This window comes from Mustelus asterias, chromosome 3 (genome assembly GCF_964213995.1).
Source record: "Mustelus asterias chromosome 3, sMusAst1.hap1.1, whole genome shotgun sequence".
NCBI lineage: Eukaryota > Metazoa > Chordata > Chondrichthyes > Carcharhiniformes > Triakidae > Mustelus > Mustelus asterias.
The window spans coordinates 41,693,336-41,717,415 of NC_135803.1; the positions used below are offsets into that span (position 1 = coordinate 41,693,336).

At 37.9% G+C, this 24,080-nt stretch overlaps 2 protein-coding genes and 1 pseudogene across 9 annotated transcripts in view; 2 read left to right on the forward strand and 1 right to left on the reverse strand.

The window, feature by feature from the left end:
* Positions 1-5,283, forward strand: part of LOC144490205 (guanine nucleotide-binding protein subunit beta-4) — a 61,517-nt gene extending 56,234 nt beyond the window's left edge. For all 7 annotated transcript variants that reach the window (XM_078208010.1, XM_078208028.1, XM_078208021.1 and 4 more), the window contains one exon: positions 2,270-5,283. In XM_078208010.1, coding sequence (XP_078064136.1) covers positions 2,270-2,376 — 107 coding nt within the window. In that variant the 3' untranslated portion in view covers positions 2,377-5,283. The remainder of the gene's footprint in view (positions 1-2,269) is intronic.
* The window catches only part of LOC144490184 (mitofusin-1-like), a 54,158-nt gene continuing 34,208 nt past the window's right edge, over positions 4,131-24,080 (reverse strand). For both annotated transcript variants that reach the window (XM_078207990.1, XM_078207994.1), the window contains exons 12-18: positions 23,670-23,774; positions 23,473-23,575; positions 19,141-19,370; positions 16,343-16,495; positions 14,968-15,164; positions 13,569-13,703; positions 4,131-9,748 (exon numbers count right to left, since the gene is read on the reverse strand). In XM_078207990.1, the coding sequence (XP_078064116.1) occupies positions 9,679-9,748; positions 13,569-13,703; positions 14,968-15,164; positions 16,343-16,495; positions 19,141-19,370; positions 23,473-23,575; positions 23,670-23,774 (993 nt within the window). In that variant the 3' untranslated portion in view covers positions 4,131-9,678. The remainder of the gene's footprint in view (positions 9,749-13,568; positions 13,704-14,967; positions 15,165-16,342; positions 16,496-19,140; positions 19,371-23,472; positions 23,576-23,669; positions 23,775-24,080) is intronic.
* On the forward strand, positions 6,477-6,606 carry LOC144492000 (U2 spliceosomal RNA; annotated as a pseudogene).

The window sequence follows — 24,080 nt, forward strand, 5'->3', positions numbered from 1 at the left end:
ACATTTACATGGAGTGGCTAATCTGACGTGAGCAATGAAAGGTTTGTTTTATGTTGATGCTACTTGTAGGAGAGAAGTTGAAGTGTTCCTATGCCAAACGGGGTAGTAGCCTTGTGTATTACACCATCTTTGTAGTCATTACTTCTGACATTGAAAGCAATTTGTTTCCATTTATCTCATTTTCTTGGGTTCTTTCCTTCAGCCTATTTAACTTTTTTATTATCTTACACTGGCATTCCTAAACTAGAGCTTGTGGCCATTAACTGATGCACAAAGCCCTGATAATTGGTATTCCTGATATTTGCTCCTGAAGGAAGCGTCAATAAAAATATGTAACTTTGATTGGCATGTCTTTGTTTCTAATTGGACACCTTGTAAAGCTGCAGTGGGAAATGCTTATATAGTGTTCTACAAATGCAACAGTTGTATACCATTGCAGGTAGTACTTTTTTTCAGAAGTTCTGTGAATCCATAGAATCCCTGCAGTGCAGAAGGAGGCCATTTGGCCCATCGAATCATCGACTTTCTGAAAGAGCAGCTTATTCAGCCTCACCCTATCCCCATGGTTATCTATTGGCTCACACCTGCTGTTAAATATGTGGCTCCCACAACACATTGTCACTTTGTTCTTGGTTGCATCTAGCCCCATTCATCGATCACCTCTGTACTTTTTACCCATATTGGCTCCCGGTACAGCAATACCTTGTTTTTAAAATTATCCTTTCTTTTAAATCTCTTTGGCCTCACCTCCTATTTCTGTAACTTTCTTTGCACTTTTCCCATTCTGGCCTCTTGCCCATCCCTGATTTTCTTTGCTCCACCACCTGTGGCCATGCCTTGAGCCACTAAGGCCTTGGGTTCCTCCTGAAGCATGTTAAACGTTTTATGTAAATGCAAGTTCTTGTGATTAGTTGTACTGGGCTTCTGATGCCAATTCCTAGATGTTTTCTGTCATCAGTGGACTTTTTCTAGGTATAAAGCCATCTTCAAACTTAATGTAAAGCTAGCTGTGCCTGCAGAATTTGCTAAAATGCTGTCCTGATGGAAAATATTGGATAGATTCCTCTGAATGTAGTGCACCTCTGGCTGAAGAGTGCCATAGAAATGTTTCCCTGCTCCCAAGTTGGAGAGAATTGAGTGTTAAAGTGTACAATCTTTTCCTTTAGACCAAAAGAACAATTCTGTTTGCAAGGCAGTGTAGTTGTATTTAATTGGCAACCCAAGGTTCAAATTCAAATTCTTTTATGGCAAACTGTGAAACTAATTCAGTTTGGTCATTTGAGTTGGCACCATTAAAACTGACCATGATTATTGTAAAAACCAACCTCACTGCTATCTGTTGGGAGGAGGCAGGAGGGAATTTCCCACTAGACCCAGTCTACCCACATTTAACTCCAATGACTCAGTGCCATTTGGTTTTAAGAACTGCTGTAAAACATAGCCCAGTTGACACAGTAAAGTCGTCTTGTCTGGTGCCTCTGTTGGAAAAGAGTCCACAGATTAGTCAAACAACATTGTTGTACCTGGAGTCATGTGTCTCAGCAAAAATTCCAGACTCTATGCCCATTCTTGGATGTGCCCTGTCCTACCTGGAGGATAGATTCACGGACAGGGGAGGGTGGTGGCAAAACTGTGCCCTTACAGTTGGCTGACTCTGGTATTGAGACTCAGTGGAGTTCCACTTAAAACTAATTACCAGCTACCAACTGAAAAGTTGGTTTTTAAGACTATGATTAAAAGCTCTGAGGGAAGTAAGAGCACCGAATGTATTTTAACCGAAAAACTTAATTAAAGAAGGATTAGTAGTGCAACTATTGTCAATAACCTCACCAGTTTGGTACAGGTTGCTGGGTCGAAACCTAGGAATTTATCACCTCACCGACTGAGGTTTAGGAAAGTCCATCACCACTTCTGAGCAAATAAAAACGGCCTATAGTTAGCAGAATTCTCCAAACATTTGAGCCAATAAAACTTATACAGTGGTTTGTTTCAAACATGTTCAGAGTCACCTTGGTTACATATGCTAGCACTTTTTAGAGTCAGAAATTGTAGGGTTGTCAACATCTTCCACAGCCTGAGAGTTAATGATTAAATCTGCCCAACGTGCATCATCTAACCATTTCCACAATGGATAGCGAACTTGGGTAAATTGGGTTTGAAAATAGTTGCTAGCAGAGTCAAAATCAAGTAATAGTTGTAATGCTTTTAACACTGAAGTTTTAGTGGAAATTGTTTTGTCATCTAATTTGTTTTTCTTTCTTCCCTCCAGGAGTGCTTCCTGGACATGACAATCGTGTCAGCTGTTTAGGCATTACTGATGATGGAATGGCTGTAGCAACAGGATCATGGGACAGTTTCCTGAAAATCTGGAATTGAAGAAATGTCACCTGAATATCATCCATTGAAGCTGGGCTGCCTAAGCTGCAGTCAACAGCCATGAAATAACTTTCTTTTTACCTAGTATTTGCAGGTGACGTTTTTCTATCATTGAATACAATTGTATAACAAGGCTTCTGTAAAGTAGGCAAATCTATGAGGAAAAAACCCTGACAACTGTTAACTTTAAAAGGGGCTAGCACTTGTAACCATGGTGTCTAGGAAAATATTTCAAGCTAACCATTGTTTAGTTCTAATGGCTGAATTGTTTGGAGGGTTTTTTGCTCATTTTAAATCTGCTAATCTGTTGTTTTGTACATATGGAATGTACACATTACAGCAGCTATCATGTAACATTTGTCTATGTAAAAAAAAAGTTTTTAAAACTAAGTTTCTAGCCTGTATTTATCAGAAGTCACACTCTGAACTTAGTGATGGATAAATTGGTTGCTGTTGAGATTTTTTTTGTGAATTAACTTATTGTGAAAAATTTAACTTTGGTCATGTGTGCACACGTGAGTGATTGTTTCTTTTTTTTCTGCAGCAGTTTTTAATTATAGAAAACATTCCATCTGTATGCTTTGTTTTGTGAATGCATATGCACTGTTTAATCATGCACAGATGTACAGAAATAGGATCCATCATGTGAAATAAAATGCTGTTGTACATTTCACAAGAACAGGCAATGTTTCTCTATACCCAAGTCCCTCCCTAGCTTTATCTCACCCCCCATTCTCTGCTTTTGGTGGTAACATTTATGAAGGGTCATAAGTGCTGGCAGCATCTTGCTTGAGTTTTTGTGTGTATGTACACACCTGGGTAGTGACAGACCATATAACTGGAGTTATCATAATTCAGCCCAATTATCTCAACCAGCATCTACATATGCACTTTCCTGCAGGAATCACAAGTTCAAAATGAGGAGAGGAACATGTTTTCAGCATTACTTCCCTACAAAGCTCCACCCCAAAACAAATCAGCTAGAACAATGCGCAATTGAAGCTGGTGCCTTCCTGATACAGTGAATTTAGCTGCTGGCCTAATGGAGTTTTGCTTGTGATTAACATTCAGGATAAGTGGGGAAACAATAACTTTTTTCTCCTCCAGTGTCAGTGAGCGTGTGCATTTTTTAAACCTGAAATTTGATTACAATGTAATAAATAGCCTTTTTCTAACATGCCCAACGTGACAATTTATGTGGAAAATAGTTGTTTTTTTTAAAGTACTGAATCATTTGGAAGCATGAGTAGTTACATTTGAATATAAAGTGCATAGTTTACATGATGAAATTTGTTTTGGTTTTGCTTTAAGACCATTTGCGAAGTATTAAATTGCACAAAGGTCTTGTTGTTTTAGTATGACTTTAGAGTGTCATGACTCACCCCTCCAAATTGTTGACCAGTGTTGGTGTGATGTGTGCCTGTAAACCACATAAATCCAGTGTTTAGCTTTGTTTACATTGATGTGCCAATAACACAAGTATCTTTAGTAGCAAAGTGCATTGATTAGAAGTCAGTTTTAAAGCTTTGGGACCAATAAACACTACAAGCAAATTTATGCTGAAGTAATCACCTTTTCCCCCAGCACAGCAGCTTTGGTGAAAAAAAATATCAGTAATTTGTGCAGTTTTTTAAAGTCAGGCCAGTATTTTGCAGGTATATTTTTAAAATCATGATTGCTTTTAGACTTATTTTAATATCTTTCAATACAGTAGTGGCCCTGAAAATAGCTTCCACCTGGCAAAAATATTTTACACAGATACATTTACCTCTTAAGTAATGTACGGAGTAAAATGAGCTTGAAAGGGTTGCTATGTAATTCATTTGGACAAAAGATTAAGCATCTGGTTTAAACTTTTAGAACATTGCACAGCCTTCAATTAAAATCAATGTGCCATAAATAGTTTTAAGTATAGAACTCCAGCAGCTTGAAGTGTATATTTTTGACCTGGAGCTTTCCAAATATGTTTTTAACCTTTTAAAACTAGAATAAATTATCAGCCTTACTTTAAAACAAGTGAGTACATATGTACACTATAGTCCACATTTAGAACCAACATTAATGGCTTAAGAAAGCCAGTGTCATGCCTTTTGATTTTTGGAGTATGTAGTCTAGCAAATTGTGCTGCTGAAGATTGCTTGGTTCAACCTGTTTGGGGCATGTTGTGGTCAAGCACATGGCTTTCATATGCCCTACAGTGAATGGTGAAAATAGAGTTTGATTTGATTTAGTGTGGTTAAATTTGGATCGGTTTAACATCATAAATGCTGAAAAACTTGGGTGTTGCCCATTTTAAATATCCACCTCTGAAGTAAATGTGCACTTATGACTTGAATGCAATGCATAAACTTAAATTATTTCCTCAAATGCATTGCTTCAAGGATAGAGTAGTCTGAAGATTCAGGATGAATTGTACATTTCAGATGTAAAGCAGACCAACAATAAAATAAAAAATGCCTTGAGCCTTCCAGAGTGGATATCTAACAGTGTAAAATATGCAGAATATTCATGCAGTTTTGTGTAATTTGCTGTCAAATTCAGTATTAAAATCATTGGTCTGAGAAGTGCAAAACCAGTTATTCAGCCTGTACAATACAGAACTTTATGTAGCTGGTGTTTCAACTTTTTCTCTGGTTACAGTATTAACACCAATTTTGTAATACTGGACTGCCTTTGGATTTTGTATCAAAAGAATAGTAAGTTTTATTCTGCAGCCAATAAAACCAGCGACTTGTGCCATGTGTTTTCTCCTATGATGCTATTGTATAAAATATGAAATGATCTTCACTTGCTGTATCTTTGTTTATAGTCTGTTTTCACATTCACTTTCTTTGTATTTGTACAGTGGCTCAGTGAAACTAATGTTGCGATAAATTGATTGTAACCAATAAAAATGCTTTTAACCAAGGTTATTAAATGGCATTTTTGTGCTGACATGAAGGTCTTGTGCATTTTGCAGATATATTTTAGTAAACTTAGGATATCAAATAACTTAGTCCCATTAAATAACCTTAAGCAGTTATTTGTAAACTTAGTTTAATCCATAATTTATCTGAACCCTGACCTTTATTTACTCTTTTGTGGAAATTAGTGAGTTTACATATCAAAAGACTTCACAAACTGCAGTTTAAAAAGTGCAAGACATCTGAAGCCACGATATTTCCATAGAAAGCAGTGGGACTTTAAAGCAGCCTTGGCTTTCTTACCTCAGTAAACCTTGGGTATACACAGTAATCTGCATTCGTAACCGTAACATGATTTCTGGGCTGTGCTGCTCGTTTTACTTCCCATTGGCAGTATCACTGTAGTAGCCTACCAATGGTGAAGGACCAACTTGATTTTTTTGTAAGAAGTTACATTTTGACTTTGCTCTATTTTTTCCTACAAAATGTAGGGTGTTTGATGCAAGTCTCTACCTTTAGTGGAATCTTCCAGCTGAATTAAAGGGCTCTAGCTGAAATGTTCAATGTACAAAGCTATATATAATGTGCCAGTGTGCCATTCATTATTCAATCTAGTTCAACTATTCTGAAGACTGATGGGAAGTCATTTAGATTGTATTTTTATACTGTTTTCTTTCAGTGTCCCTTATATTTTAAGCATAAATTGTAACCATGCTGTGAAATTGAATTTGTGCCCACTAAACAGTTCCCCTATTATATATACTTTGCTATTACCAGTTTTTCTAACTTAAGTGCTCTAACCTCTGAAATATACCCATAATAAAAAAAAGTTCTTTCATCTTGGGGATAAGTGCAATCCATCTTTTTACATAAATTGTAGGTCAAGTAAACAAGTTAAACAATTCAATTTCAGTTCTGAATGGCTTTCGATACTAGAGCCCAATTAAAATCTTAATTAAATCTAGTCTATGTTTGTGTTCAGTTGCATAATGAAATTTGATGGTCTTTCACACTGATGCATAGCAGTTTGACCTATGTTGCACAAATGTGTAGTGGCAGCCTTTCATAGTGCAAATAGCATACTTTTTTCTCCTGACATCTCTTCCACCACTCTAGCTGAAATTGTTTGTGATCATTGTGCTTTCTGGTTCAGTCCTTAATTTGGAAATCACAACACACCACATCCTCAGATGATGCATGGCTTCTCGGCCTTTTGGCTAAGATCAAGTGTAGTATCGGATCTGCACTTGGTTGAGGTCATGAGGTTACGCTGAGGCTTCATATGTTTCATATGAAGCAATTTTTAAAAGCGGCATCTCGGCCTTTTGGCTAAGATGCAAATGAGCTCAAGCCTTGGAGGAGGATCCTCGCCCTTCTCCAATCAGCTTGACTCATGTAGATCAGGCCCAGGACAGGGTGGTTTAGTCGCCCGTCCTGTCTTGTCAGCCTGGATCGGAAATGTCTCAACTTGTTGAGACTCTGAATTGGATTTGATTTGATTGAATTGGAAAAGAATTTAAAAAGAGTGGCACTCCATTACTGCCCTTGGTCTTTGACAAACTAAGGCAATGTAGCTCAAATAATTTATTACCAAATTGTACAGCTGCTACAAGTTTACATACTCAAAAGAATGTAAACTTGGTTTGTCCTTCATCTGATGAATCTAGTAAAAGGGAACATATACAATAAATTTGGAGAAACCTCCATAAAGTTACAAAAAGTCATTTAACACCAAAACCCAGCTATGTACAAACACTCAAGTTTCTTTAGTAAAGCATCGTCACACCTGCCTTACATTTAATGTAAATCAATTTGAAATTCTAAACAATAAGCCATTTTACAAGGGCAGAATATAATTTGAGGTTTGCAGTTCACAAATAAAAAAGGTAGAACTTTTACAATGTAGCTGGTGGCAACCCAATCGTATAAAAAGCCATTTATATAATTTATGGTTTCTGGGGTAAGTTACAATAGATAGGAGCAGCCCCTATGGAAATTACAAATCATTCTAGTTTGGTCAGGGGAATTTGCTGATTATAACATCTCTGAATAGACTGACTTTCTCTACAGATGGAAACAAGTCTTTTGAAAATAAATTTAGATATGTGCTAGATAAAACTGTTAATTTTAAGTATCCATACAACTCAAACTTTTACTACTCCCATAATTCCGTGCAGTTACTATCTCTAATTTTATTCTTTGGTCTGAATCCAAGTGCACACCAATCTAAAGCAACCAATTTGCCAGTACTGTATTTTCACATTCTGATGCTAATAAAGAGGTCATTAAGAACTGAAAATGTAAAGGACGTCACTAAATTATTTTAAAAGTTATATGTTATCTGCTAATAACAGAACCTCTCTGCCATCAAGTGTAACAAAGCCATAATAAATTTAGTTTATATTAGCTACAGGTAAGTGGTCAAATCCAGTTTGAGGCGAGCTGAACATCACCTGAAGCTTCAATGGAGGTTTCATGATGCAAATAATACTTTAGGTCTAAGGTAGTATTACTGAATATTGTTGCAAATACATTCAACAACTGCTTTCATTATAACTTTATAATTAAATGTTCTTTTGCTCTCACATACAAATTGTATTTAGTGTACTTTAAAATTAGGATAAGGCATTTGCATCATCCTTGGGAACCCCTCACGCAATAGCCAATTTTACTCCTTACTGCTTTGCTTCTTCTTTGACTCCTGCAATAATATCCAGTCATTAGTTACATGATTAATTGGCTGAAGCCCAATTCTCACAACCTTTGCTTGTACATCAATTTATTGCTGAAATGAGACATGTTCCTGAAGCTTCTCGTCATGCACTCATCACAAAAAATGCCAAACTTCAAATGATCAACAATTTATAATACAGGAGAAAACGGGGTGCCGATTGGTTGGCAAGTTAACTCTGGCTGAGGCATTGCCATAGAGCAGCAAGGGGAAACTCTACCCGCTCCCCAAGTTTGAAAGCAATTCAAAAATCATACAAGGCTTGAATATATTTTTGTTTGCAGAGAACAAGCCCGTGCGTACAAATTCATGTTACATCTAGCGGGCGTAAATGCGACACATTGAGCTTGACTGATCATGTTAAATTGTTTGCCATTGTAACTATTTGTGCACTCAAGATTGTTCAGCAAATGCTGCCACTCACGGAATCACTTCGAACAGTAGACGTTTTGTTTTGGGTTTGAGAGCAGGCTGGACGAGCATGGCCTGTACTGGGCCAACGTGTTCCGTTGGGTTAAGCAGAGTACAAAATGAACTCATCCAACCAACACTTACACAACCTAAACAACTGTTCGATATAATTGCTATACTAACAACCAATTAAAAATAATTATTCGAGCTCATAACGTGGCTCATTCACACTTAGTAGAAGTGACATATTCATATGCAGGGACCTGTTCTCTGCAAACAAATGAATATATTCAAGCCTTGTGCCTTTTTTGAATTACCTGGGAGCTTGGGAATCTTTTAGTTCTTTGCTTTCTCCATGTTAACAATTCAGTCAATTTGTCAATCAATCAATCAGCACCCTTTTCTCCTCTAGTATAAAATGTTGTGATCATTTGAAATTTGGCATTCTTGCGTTTGTCCTGATGAAAGCAAAACGAAAGCTTTGACAACAAGTCTCTCTTTTCAGCATCTTATGTACGTCAACATTTTCTATAAGAACACAGTTTAATGGAAGTGAATCCTATCAACTTAATACTATTTTAGGTAGAGGTGAAACATCTGATCAGTAAATCATGAAGTAATTGCATGTAAATATGCATAAGTGGGAATTTCATTTAATGATTCCCTTGGGTTAGAATTTTTGTGACCAAAGGCTTAATGTGTTTTGACTAGGTAGTACATCCACAATGGTAGATGTCCATACAGCTCACCAACACATTAATTTTGTGACTAGGTAATGAACATAAAACGTCAATTTTATCATCTGATACTGAGTAAGCTATCAATATTCCTGGGTGCAGGGCCAAAGAGCTGAATTTCTTCCAAAGACGACCCAAGTTGGTAAGGAATGCATTTTCTAACCACTGAAATAATTGTCCGAGGCACAATTTGATCTCAAACAATGCTCATCAATGACTCTTCAGTATTTGTAAAAGTGATATTTGAATGCTCTGCTTAATTATGAAGCTGAATATTGAAGTTTTCTCAACATCTCAAAATACATTCAGCAATAGCCTGAAGTGGTCTTGATGAATGGTATGCATCTTTATGTATACCTGGTTAGGTTTCTGAAGGATTGAGAAAAGGGATCCCTGAAAACCATTACTGTATATAAAAGAGACTGAAAGTTTGTATTTTTCACACAGCACGATGGCAGCATTGGTGACAATCAGTGAGGCCGTGGGACAATCGTAGATTCTAAAAAAAGGTAGCAGATTTTCACTGGTTTGGCTGCAAATACTGCTTTGTAAATATGTCCAGTTCACTTTCCAGCCATGTTGCTTTGTTTCTGCAAGAAAAATGTATTGAAAATAAGTTAAAAATGATTCCATTATATCATTACATTCCAATCAAGTTTACATTACAATCCAGTCACCTTAAATCAAATAAAAATACTTTCAAATTGACTATGTTAGTTTTGTTATTATACAACAATAACAATTATATAGTTTAATTATATTCAATGTTTTATCATAATAAAACATCCCAAGGCACTGAGCCACAAACAGATCTTGGGGCAGATGATCAAAACCTTGGTCAAAGAGGTAGGCTTTAAGGTGCATCTTAAAGAAGGACAGAGATAAGAGATTTAGGAAGAGAATTCCAGAGCTTAGGGCCTGTAGCTGAAGACTGATGGAAAATTATAGCAGATCCTTTCTGAAAGTTGGTTGATTGACAAACATTGTTTTCCAACTTCCAGCATGGTTCCATCTTGGTGCATGACAACTAAATAGCGAAGGGAATTTTGAGATAAAATGTTCCAAATAAGAACAGATTCTAAAATCATATTTTAGATATGTATTAATCCAAAGTCTCAGTAACACCTCTGTAAATGCCATAATCTTAAGATCTGTAGCACATGATTTATAGCAAATATAAGGTGGAGTATTTATTTACCCAGAAGTGAAGCAAATGCACAGATAGTGGATAAATGAAGTTTGACAATTACTTCATTTTAAAAACAAAATATTTCATGCTTGATGAATGTACTGGATCTTTGTTGAATTTTGATTTATATAATCTTTGGTGGCTTTGGAAAAGGATAACAGTAATGGATAGGAAATAATACTAATTGGGAAGATGGGGGAATAACCTTATAGAATCATAGAACCCCCACGAGCAGAAGGAGGCCTTTCAACCCATCAGACTTGCACTGACTCTCCTAAAGAGCATCTAACACAGGGCCAACTACGCCCTATCTTCATAACCCCACGCATACACCATGGCTAATCCACCTAACCTGCACATCTTTGGACTGTGGGAGGAAACCCACACTGACACAGGAAGAATGTGCAAACTCCACACAGTCACCCAAGATTGGAATCAAACCTGGGTCCCTGGCACTGAGGCAGTAGTGCTAACCAGGAAAGTAGCTGTGTCCAGTCAAGAGAGGAGGAAGTTTCAGTGCCTTGAATAGATAATTACCTAGATAACACAGTCCTTGCTCTCTGAAGACCAATTAAGTTTCATTGGCTTTGAGAAAATTATATGCTTTTCACATACATGAAAATGCTGTGTTAACATTATTAAGGTGTGCTGAACATGGTCTCATACAGGACCTCTGCCCTACTGTCAGATCATGTTTATGTGAAACTAAATGAAAACTGATTAATCATCGGCTTCTAGCACCCAATTCCCCCAAATTGTGGAGGATATGTATAATTTGAAGAATGAAGGTAACACTTGTGTATACTGTATAAAAACCCCAGAAAATCGCTCTGGATTTTGTGCATTCAATCTATTTTGAAATTTGTACAGCTAGTTTATGTTGTTGGGACAAGTCTCCAGTGCATGGACCTTACAATTTGAATTGATTTGATTTATTATTGTCACATGTATTAACATAGTGAAAAGTATTGTTTCTTGCACGCTATACAGACAAAACATACCGTTCATAGAGAAGGAAACGAGAGAGTACAGAATGTAGAGTTACAGTCATAGCTGGGGTGTAGAGAACAATCAATGCAAGGTAAGTCCATTCAAAAGTCTGACAGCAGCAGGGAAGAAGCTGTTCTTGAGTCGGTTGGTACGTGACCTCAGACTTTTGTATCTTTTCCCCGAAGGAAGAAGGTGGAAGAGAGAATGTCCAGGGTGCATGGGGTCCTTAATTATGCTGGCTGCTTTGCCAAGGCAGTGGGAAGTGTAGACAGAGTCAATGGATGGGAAGCATGATGAACCAGGTGAAAATGATTTGCAATTTGTGAAAGATTGAGAGGAAGGGTTTTCCTGCCCACAATGGAGCAAGTATGCCAAGATTTTGAGCAACTCCAGCATAAAATGTCTTCGAATTCAATGTGCTGGTCTAATAAAAACCTGCCTAGAATATATAAAAGCAAAATATGGCAGATGCTGGAATTTGAAACAAAAACAGAAAATGCTGGAAAATCTCAGCAGGTCTGACAGCATCTGTGGGGAGAGAATAGAGCCAACCTTTTGAGGCTAGATGACCATCAGGGCTCTGACAAAGGATCATCTAGACTTGAAATGTTGGCTCTATTTTCTGCCTAGAATATATTCCTTATTGCCTTTAGATTAACGGGAAGGACAGTTCAGAATCATGGGACTCCAATCATGGGTTTGGTCTACTTTGCGAAATACAGATTCTTAAAACTCAAAGATAGTAAATTGGACAAAGTGCTTTGAAACACCAAGGCAGATTCATTAGGGTTTCAGGTTTGCAACTTTTAAGAAGCATTACATGGATACCTGAGAGGGAAGCTCTAACATTCTAAATGGGAACTGTGTCTATGCAGTTAATAGGTTATTTACTATCCAGAGGGAGACTGGAGTTATTGTCCCAAGCTCCTTATGAAGTACTTTTTTGGATTAAAAAATTCATTCATGGGACGTGGGCATGCCTTTGATGGTGAGTGCGCTGCCTTCTTGAACCATTGCAGTCCATTTGGTATAGGTACACCAAAGTGCAGTTAGGGAGGGAGTTCCAGGAATTTGACTCAGCATCGGTGTACGAGTGCCATATATTTCCAAGTCAGGTTGGTGGGTAGCTTGGTGGGGAAATTGCAGATGGTGGTGTTCCCATTTGTCTGCTGCCTTGTCCCTCTAGATGGCAATGGTTGTAGGTTTGGAAGTGCCGTCTAAGAAAGCTTGGTAAGTGCATCTTGTAGTTTAATCAGAATAGCTTCAACAGCCCATTCTCAGTGAGAACAACAGGTTTCTAACTTCAAAAATCCTCATACAAGGGAGATTTCTCTCAGATCAATTAATACTGCCTTGGCTAGACGGAGCTAATTTACGCTTGGTTTAAATGATATTCAACCAAGACAAAGCTCCAAGCAGTATTTCTGGTTCCTCAGATCACCAATATACATTCTAGAAACATAGAATATAAGAGCAGGAGTATGCCCAATCAGGGAACCTCACCTGTAGATAAATACGGGAGTGTCAGGTCCACTGACACTCCTGGTACTGACTTTTTACCTGAAGCACTCTCAGAGTGGAAGAGAGTTTGTAAATAAAGGGAGTCTGGAGAAGGGACACCGGTCTCGGAGGAGTTATTTCATAAACCAAGTGATTTTCACCAGAAAGCAAATTAAGCTAGCCTTTATTCTAATAATGTGTGCGCTTATTACTGGATCTGCCATTCCATTTTAATTAGGATCAACCATTTGTTATCCAGGAATTATTGTAGATTTTCGAGAGCTTTTGGATTAGTTCGGCTTTTAGCAAAGGAACATTGTAATCATTTAGTGCTAAAAACATGGGTTGCATGGTGGTTAGCGGTGCTGCTTCACAGCGCCATGGACCAGGGTTCAATTCCCGGCTTGGGCACTGTCTGTGTGGAGTCTGCACATTCTCCCTTTGTCTGAATGGGTTTCCTCCGGGTGCTCCGGTTTCCTCCCACAGTCCGAAAGATGTGTTGGTTAGGTGCATTGGGCATGCTAAATTCTCCCTCAGTGTACCTGAATAGGCGCCGGAGTGTGGCGACGAGGAGATTTTCACAGTAACTTCGTTGCAGTGTTAATGTAAGCCTACTTGTGACTAATAAATAAACTTTAAAGAATTGAGATAGAGATCGACCTTGTGTGTTCAAAATTGTTTAGCTGTATAATAATTTCAGAAATTAAAAAGTACAAGGAAAATATCAATACCTCAATAGCTTTGATCGGTTTTGTGTGGACTCTAGGAGTTCAATCTTTTTGTTAAGGGTGGAGACCGCTTCTTCTAAGTTTTTCTCAGTAACATCTACCTGTTGGCATAGTCGTGCAAAGGTACTGGTCATTTCCCTGAGAGAAAGAACAAACACAATTTCATTCATCTATTCAGAAACAAAACTTGTTAACTGCAACATCTAGATATATGTATAGTGAATGTATTATTTATTTTGTCCACATTTTAAAATATTATTTTTTGCAACTCCTCAAACTTGGCTGGTATATAATAAATTATGCCAAAGTTGCATTTATTGTTTTGCAACTCCTCAAGAAATGTCAAAGTGCTTCACAGCCAATGAATTTATTGCTTTTTAAAATGCAATCAGCGTTGTAACATATGGAAAAACAGCAACTAATTTGAACAAGGTGCGACAACTGCAATGAGAAAAATGACCTGTTAATCCGTGTTTGTTGCTGTTAATTGAGGAATAAATGTTGGTGCCCGAGTGTGAGTGCGCCACAAAAACACAACAATTTTGAAATTCGGTGTACCCCCGCTGGACAGCAGAGTACACTTCATGTACACACTGCACTGAGCAGGTCGGGGCAGGGAGCAACATCAGGGCCATGATGTCATCTAAATAAAAAAAGGGTTTATATTTGTAGTTAAGCACAACCTGTCAACTTGTGTAGCACAAATCCATAAAAATGTTTACTTCCACGCACTTACTGCAACAAATTAAGATTGCCCAAGATAAATTATAAAGCCACATTAAGTAACTAAAAATAAAGATCTGTGAAGTAATAAAAAAGCACCATCAGGAGAAATACCAAAAACTGCTGTTTATCAAATAGAATTGTTCTTTAACCCAAATCTAGATTAAATGGGAGCAGTTTTTGCAAAAAAATAAAAATAACATCTACCCACTATTAATTTAGGTGACAATTGATCAATTAAACTTGCCTCAAGGTCATGTGTTCAAAGAGCCCTGAATGATGATTTTCACTGAACTTACAACACAAATCTCTGTTTTACTTAAAATTTAGATTTTGGAAAATGACCCAACAGAACCATTGAACATAGAAAAATGATGTACAAGAAAAGACAGCTGGCTCATTGAGTTTATTAAATAGTCATGTTGCTTTCAGACATCATGGGCAGGATTTTCTGGCCTCGCTCGCCCCAAAGCTGGAAAATCCCGCCTGTAGTCAACAGACCATTGCATTGTCTGCGTCCTGCCTGCTATGATTCCTGTGGTAGGCGGGATGGGAAAATTCTGCCCTCTGACTCCAATGCTCCCAACCCACCAGCAGCAAAGTAGGAAAGAGGAAAAAAACTTTGGGAAATTCCTCTCTAGTCCCAAAAGCAATGTAAGGCCATGTGAAAGGTACTTACTGGTGGACTTGATGGCTACAATTTGCACTTGTAAAACTAACAACCATCTGTAACTTCTCTGTAGCATAGTCCACAAACTGGCGCTTGAAAGATCTCTCCTTTGCCTTTGTTGTCCATGTTAAACGTTCATACATGTACAATATACTGTAGAGACTAAGAGCAACAGCTATTAGTCTCCAGCCCACAGCTCTGAAAATCTATGGTAAGAATGAGAAAACATTAATTTAAAATTACACTATATAAAAAAACTACTGCAAATCTGGTAATGTGCACTTTCACCCAGAAATGACAGGGAGAGATTTGGATTTTGTCTGCCTATGTAAGGTAAAAATTGGGGGGTATAACCCATGTTATTTCATTATAGTTTAACTTTTCATTTAATATTTCTGCTGCTCTTTCAATTATTCATCTCTTTAATCACTACCTTGAATTAAGCAACTCTTTCTTGGACTGTTAAAGTATAAATGGAGACAGAAATATCAGATATATTTATAGGGTAGCTGCAACCATAATATTCCTAAACTTAATTATTACAGCAGTAATAGAGAAAATGTTCATCACAATTAGCCACCAATTGAAGAAAAAAGTCACCAGGCCAATCTTGGAGCTCAAACTATTTTTCATTTCAATTCTATCCTACCCTCAGAGACTTCGTAGAGGGGAAGTCTTACAAACTGTAAAATTTAGCTAGGGTAACTATTCCCACATGACTCTCGTGCATCTCTGAGCATCTTGTGACTTTGCTGGCATATATAGATGCTCAAGTACCCAATGCCCGGCTTTCTTGTAGGTAATATGGACGTAATGACGTTGTCCTACGAGGAAAGATTGAGCAGGTTGGGCCTATATACATTAGAGCTTAGAAGAATGAGAAATTATGTTTATGAAACATATGTAATTCTGAGGGGGATTGACAGGGTGAATGCGGAGAGTCCATTTCCCCTTGTGGGGAATCTAGAACTGGAAACACAATTTAAGATGTAGATTAGGAGGAATGTCTTCTCTCAGAAAGAAATGGAGGCTGAGTCAGACAGATTTTTCATCAACAACGATGCGGGCAGGCAGGAAAGTGGAGTTAAGACCTCAATCAGATCCATTATGCCATATTCTTACTGAATGGTGGAACAGGCTTGATGGGCCAAATGGAATACACTTGCTCATAACTCCTATGATTTTATAAAGAAGCAAACCAGTTATAAAGTTAACATATACCAAGATAAGTTGTGCAAATAAACTAGAATAACAATTACGTACAAGTGATGTGTTTGAATGGTACGATATAGGAGGCCATTCGGCTCATCATGCCTGTGCCCATCATGGTAGTTTGTTCTAATTTATGATGCTATGTAATTTCAGGGACTATTCAAATACTTGCCACTCCTCCAACAATGACAACACCCACTGAAGTCCGTGACGTCAGAGAAGCCAATCCAGTAACTAAGGAGATCATCAATTCTTCTTGTGCCACATTCTCGTCAGCTAGTGCAGGTATATTTGTCACAGGTGTTGTGGGTAAAGGTCGAGGAATCTATAGTATGAGAATACGCAAGTGTGTAAATTTGCATTGTATATTAAATGCAAAAAATAGTAACAGGAACAGCAGTAGACTATTTAGCTCCTTGCACCTGTTCCATTGTTATTTAATGAATCATAGAAGGCTTACAGCACAGAAGGTTGCATTCGGTCAGTCATGTCTATGCTGGCTATCTGTAAAATCTATTCAGTTAGTTTCACTCCCTGCGTTTTTCCCCTATCCTGGAACAGGGCAGATATGCGACCTAACTCCATATACCCACTTTTACCCCATATCCCTTAATACCTTAATGACATATCTATCAATCTCAGATTTCAAATTAACAACTGGCCTTGTATGAAATTATATTTGTGGAATAGACTTCCAAATTTCTAAAACTTTGTGCAGAAGTGTTTCGCAAATTTACTCTTAAAAGGTCTGACTTTAATTTTTAGATTATTCCCCACAGCCCCAATACTAATCTCTCCAAGTAATGTTTATCTTTATCTACCGCCCTATCAGTTCCCCTTAATATCTTGAAATTTAGATCAATCAGTTTGTATAACTCCATGTAATTTAACCTGAGGAGTCCATGTATCATTCTGGTAAATATACTGCACTCCCTCCAAGGCCTTTATGTCCTTCCTAGAACTCTCTCCTTTCCCAGACCTGCTCACAGTACTCCAGATCTGGTCTAACCAAATATATATATCCCCTTGTAGTCTAGTCCTCAAGATATTAACAGCAGCATTCCATTAGTCTGTTTGATTATTTTCTCCACCTGTTTATGCCATGCAAACAAACCTCAAGTCTCTTTGTAAATCGACTGTTGCTAGCATTTCACCATTTAAATGTATCCAATTCCATCTTTCATTAGGTACAGTAAGTCCTCACTTAAAGTCCAGCTCTTGACTTCATTACAGCCATGGTTCAAACACGAACAAAAGAACTGAACTCAAAGTGAGGAGAGAATGACTGTCCTTGACATCAAGACTACTAATCATCCAAGTGTGGCATCAAGAAGCAAAACTGGAGTTAATGGGAGGAAGGAAGCGAATGTACTAGTCATATTTGCAGGCGACACTAAAATAGGCAGAAAGGCAAGTTACAGCAGGGGTACAGTTTACAAAGAGATACTGATTTTGGCAAATGGAATATAACGTGGGAAAATGTGAAGTTGTTTATTTTGGAAGGGAGAACAAAAGAACAGTATTATTTAAATGGAGAAGATTTTTAGGGATAGGGTTTACTCACATTTGGAAAAATATGGACTGATTAGGGAAGCTCACGTCTCACAAACTTGGTTTAGTTTTTTGAGAAAGTGACAAAGATGATTGATGAGGGCAAGGTAATGGATGTTGTCTACATGCATTTTAGCAAGGCCTTTGACAAGGTCCCTGATGGCAGGCTGGTACAGAAGGTGAAGTCACATGAGATCCATGGTGAGCTGGTAAGATGGATACAGAACTGGCTTGGTCATAGAAGACAGAGAGAAGTAGTGGAAAGGTGTTTTTTCTTCTGGGGATCTATGACCAGTGGTGTTCTGCAGGGATCAGTGCTGGGACCTCTGTTGTTTGTAATATATAAATAAATGATTTGGAGGAGAATGTAGGTGGTCTGATTAGTAAGTTTGTGGACAATACAAAGATTGGGGGAGCTGCCGTTAGCGAAGAGGATTGCTAGAGGATACAGCATGATATAGATAGCCTGGAGACTTGGGCGGAAAATGACAGATGGAATTTAATCCAGACAAATATGTGATGTATTACGAAAGGTCTAATGCAGGAGGGAATAATACAGTAAATGGAAGAACCCATAGAAGCATTAACATACGGAAGGATCTAGGCGTACAGGTCCACAGCTCCCTGAAAGTGGCAACACAAGTGGATAATGTGGTCAAGAAGGCATATGTCATGCTTGCCTTCATCAGTTGGGCACAGAGTATAAAAATTAGCAAATCATGTTGCAGCTGCATAGAACTTTAGATAGGTCACATTTGGAATATTGTGCACAGTTCTGGTCACCACACTACCAGAAGGATGTGGAAATTCTGGAGAGGGTACAGAAAATGTTTATCAGGATGTTGCCTGGTTTGGAGGGTATTAGCTATGAAACAAGATGGGACAAACTTGGTTTGTTTTCACTTGAACGTCAGAGGCTGAGGCACGACCTGATAGAAGTTGACAAAATTATGAGAAGCATGGGTAGAATTGATAGTATTTTTCCCAGGGTAGAAATATCAAGTACTAGGGGACATAAGTTTAAGGTAAAATGGGGAAAGTTTAAAGGAGATGTGAGAGGCAGGATTTTTACTCCTAGTGGGGTAAGTGCCTGGAATGTGCTGCCAGAGGAAGTGGTAGAAGCAGATACAATAGGCATCTTGAAAGATACATGAATAGGCAGGGAATAGATGGATACGGATTGTGCAGTGGCGAAAGGTCTTTAGTTTAGAAAGACGTTGTGTCGGTGCATGCTTGGTGGGCTGAAGGGCCTGGCCTGTTCCTGTGCTGTACTGTTCTTTGTAGGCACTTTTTTGAAATTGACTACTATTTGAAATCACTCCTAAATTAATTCTGCAAAATTAAACTTTTCAATGGGCTATTTAGTAAGTTATTTAAAAATATATTAAATTTACAATATATAAGATGCAGTTAGGGTACCTGAAAAGTTGGGTCTCCAAGTCCCAGTAGAGCCCTTCGGACATTTTTGGGTCCCAGGAAACGATTGACCAGTGAAGTCCAACCAAGTGAAAAATGGAATTCAACATTTTCTTGGAAATCTGCACATATCTTGTCACAATTCAGGTCATAGCTGAGGTCAAACTTATGATACGGTAGCAGAGCATTGACCTGACTCTGAACATTTAATGGAAGCAAAGGCTTGAGATTCCCTGGAAAATACATAGAATCTGATCAAGGTACTGCCCCTAAATTAAGTGCTAATTTAAACAAAAAAGTAACATTATCTTCACAGTATGATGAGTGCTCGGTATGTTCTTCATCAAGAATCTGCATACTATGCACTTTATTTCACTGTACCATTAAAAATTAAAAACCTATTTTGAGATTTGATGCATTTCCCAAAAAGTTAAAAATGCTTTCTATGATGATTCTGAACAGTAGAGACCATCAAGAAAATGACAGTCCATCTAGCTTGCTTTTTAAAAAAATCATGTTTCAAAAATTTAACTTGCGTTTACATTTCCTCAAATTCCTGTAACCTGTCAAGTCACTTTTTAATGTTTGAGCTCACTCAACATGTACTGCTTTTAAGCAACAATGTCTGTGTGAATACTTCCCTCACATTTAGATAGTGCTTTCTCTGGTTCTTCCATCCAGGTTTTACAATAAATCCCTCACACTATTCATCCCATTTTACTCATTTCATAAATGGATCTCTCCCCTTCCTTCCACCTTCCATGGGAAGAACAAAAATTTAAGGTGCCATTAAAATAGAATTTTAAATTGCCGATTTCACAACCATCATAGAACCATAATATAAACCACAAGGATTTTTTCTGGTTCTATATATTCCTATGCAACAGATATAGATGATACCAAATTAGGAGGCAGAGCATATAACTCAGAATCCATACAGTGCAGGAGGAGGATGTTGTCAGAAGGCCAGACGGTAACGAGACCATTGAGGGTGAGGTTGTATGACCGCTGGCAATCACACTCACTCTCCAAATGAGCATCTTATTGACCCGCCCTATCCCCATGCATCTTTGGACACTAAAGGGCAATTTAGCATGGCCAATCCACCTAACTCTGCACATTTTCGGACTGTGGGAGGAAACCGGAGCATCTGGAGGAAACCCATGCAGACACAGGGTGAACATGCAAACTCCACAGACAGACATCAAGGCTGGAATCAAACCCAGGTCCCTGGCGCTGTGAGGCAGCAGTGCTAACCACTGTGCCACTATGCCACCCAATCAAATGGTATTAATTTTTTAGGTAACCCTTCAACCGATGGCACATACAATTGAGTGTGAATAAGTATAAAATAATTAGCACAATGACAAAAGGAACAAGAGAATGTATTAAATGATAAAATACATTAACTGAGAAAGAGAAATAAGGGTTACAGTGGATTAGCACAGTGCTTAGTTGTGTTCAAAAATGGTTCATAGTCAAATTAGCAGAGGGATAAAAATGAAAATGAAGATAACTTATATCATTGCTGAAGTCCTGATTTTTTTGGAGTGGGGGTGTGTGAACAGTAATCAGAAAGGGGAGCAGGTGAATGTCAGAGAGAAGTGATGGCCAGAGGAGAATAAACAGTCAGGAGGGGACCAAGTGGAGTCTGTTGGCAGTGTTCTGTACTGCAGTTGCAGTGTATAAATTGGCTGCCATATTTGTTCAATAACACTAATTATATTTCAACATTAAATCACTGACAACCCAGCACTTTGATTCATTCTGAGCATGTGGCAAGGTGCAATATATAAATGCGTGTTCTTTCTTTAAATAGCTTTTTGCTTTGTTTGCACAATCATACAGAATAGCTTCAGACGTGAAAGGACATATTTAACTTCTATCTAATTAGCACATTTTTAAAAAATCAGGATATAGCCATCTCTGATTAGGTCAGCATTTATTGACTCACACTTGTTGCTCTTCAGATGGCGCTAGTGTGACTGCTGCAGTCAATGTGGTGAATACTAATAGTTGGTGGAACTTCCAGAAATTAAACCCAGCAATGATAAAAGAATGCTGATGTTTGTCCAGCTCAAGATGATGTGTGGCCTGGACAGGAATTTGGAAGTGATGTTATTTTCATGCATCTGCTCTCTTTGTTTTTCTGGGTGATAGAGGTAATTGATTTGAGATATACTGTTAAAAAGGTCTTGCCATATTACTGCAGTGAATCATGTAGATAGTACCTACTATACCCATGGTAAGCTGGTGGATATTTAGGCTAATAAATGAAAGACCAATCAAGCAGCTTATTTGTCCTGGATGGTGTTGAGTTTTGTTGAAACAACACCCATCCAAGCAAGTGGAGTGTAGTCCATCACATTTTTGACTGATACTTTGCAGGTGATGGACAGCTTTGGAGAGTTCAAAGGTAAGCCATTCTCCATTAATACATATCACATTACTATATATCAAAGTCTAAATCTGATGTTCCTAAATAATATACAGAATTGTAAGCATGAATTGCTGTAACCATAGAATTTCTACAGTGCAGAAGGAAGCCATGCGGCTCATCAAATCTACACCGACTCTGTGAAAGAGCATCTTACCCAGGACCACCTCCCTGCCCTATCCCTGTAACCCCACCCATTTACCATGGCTACTCCACATAACCTATCCATCTTTGGACACTAAGGGGCATTTTAGTATGGCCAATCCACCTAACCTGCACAACTTTGGATTGTGGGAGGAAACCAGAGCACCCGGAGGAAACCCACACACAGATACGGGGAGAATGTGCAAACTCCACACGAGCGACCACCCAAGGCTGGAATCAAACCTGAGTCCCTGGCACTGAGGCAGCAGTGCTAACCACTGTGTCACCATGCTGTGACCATAGGAACAATGTTAACAAATAAGTGCATCAATAAATGTTTCATTTGTCCCAAAACATGTTCACCTTCTTATTACTTATTTTCTTCACAAAATCTATGGAACAACCTTGATATCCAAGCTTTTCAAAAACAAATTACCGGTCACATGAACACCCTTCCTAAAGTTGCTCCTTGTTTTAACGACTGAAAATACCAGTGCAATAAAAACCTCATAATACAAGTATCTAAATCTAATGTAGTGGAAAAACAACTCCACTAGTAATTTGGTCCAGTACTACAATATCAAAACATTTTACAAAAAACAGATTTATTGTGCATAGGCCCATTTTATTTTGCAATGGAATGGCCTGGAATTTGTACTAAGAATAAGAATGATGGTATCAGCAGTCACCATTACTAAGGACTAAATCGGAGAGCATTTTCCACTATCCATGCAGTTAAATGTGGAAATCAGAAGCTGCTGTCCGAGTTCCCCAGGTCCTCCACAAGCTTCCATATAATGGTACCTCGCCAAGAGATTCCACATTTAGATACATAAAGGGTATGAAGTTACGGTATTTACTAGATAACCACTAAACATGCCACCAAAAGTTAGGGCTTGTCTATTCAAGTGTAAGTGGATTTTTAATGGCATGAAAAGTCTTAATTTCTCCTAAACAACCTCACTGGTATTGAATATTTACTGTTACAAATGTGTAGTCTTATATTTCTTTAGATTTCAATTACTGTTGGAGCATGTAGTAAGTTTTTTAAAAAATTTCTCTCTTAATCCCATATTTCTTTCCCTCTCTATTTTGTTTTTTGCACATGATTTAACATTGAATTAAATATTCTTATACACGCTCTGGTTTAGGCTGTGTGCCTCACTAAGGATTTTTCAACTTGACTGCTTTCCCAGTTCACACAGGTTCCAGATTCCCAGGGTACAGCACTGCTTTGACTATTAACCACAAATCACAGTGTAAAAGCTCAGAGAAATTCCATGGATAAGTGTAAGAGTAATAAAAAGTGAACACCACATTGCATGCCGCAGAATTTGAGCCATTGTCTATCATTTAAGTAGTGATCTTTAATGGGAAAATACCATTACAACAACAGATCTCAATGACTAGGCATGTAAGGAATAGGTCAGAGGAGTTTTTAATGCATCTGCTCTAAGTTTTGTTAAATCTGGATTTCCTAACTCAAACATGTACAGAATTGCCATCTTGGGCCCAATGACATGCACATATTTCCAATCTGGATCCTGAAATACAAGTCTGCGCTGCTTACAATTATCCCATTCCCCACGATAGTCTTTTGATGGAATTGGGACTCCTGTTTCCCTAAAATGTTGATCATATGCTTTAATGGGGGAGGTATTTGCTAATCAGCTGGATAGGCCTCAGTTTCAAAACGGACATCACATTTCTTACTTTAGAATTCAAAGGTTTAACTCAATCAAGTCTTGACTAACCTATCATTTGAAGCTGTGCTGCCTGCAATGAGGCATGGACTGCACTGGAACAACGTTCAGCCAAGTTTCTCCCTAGTCCTTCTTCAATGTGCTTATGCAGATCCTATATTGAGATGAAATATATTAAAAGTTTATGTATGGTGTTGTATAGGTTTTCTCTTCTATCAAAATGCTAAATAAAAGAGATTTTTCCTCACATTTTTATAAAACTTTAAGACTGCAGGAGAAGAATGGAATTCTCCATGAAATTCATCAACCAGTACAGAAAGGCGGCAGATTTCATCAGTCATTGCAGCAGAAACCTGAAATATCAATTTAAGATGAAAAAATTAAAGATCTGCAATAAAATCTTAGTCATAATATCTGATAGTATTCCTAGTGATAATTAAAATTAGAATCCTTATTCACAGTGCAAAGAATACAAATGGCTCCTTTCACAGATAAAATTACAATTATGGAATGCTATACAAATAATTCATCCAAATCATTCCAAATATACAATGCAGAACTGATTTAAGCAGGCAGACTTTAAAAATGTAATCCAATGTCTATGAATAAAGAGATATTAAATTACCTCAATGCACGAAGGGCAAATGAGGGCATTGAAA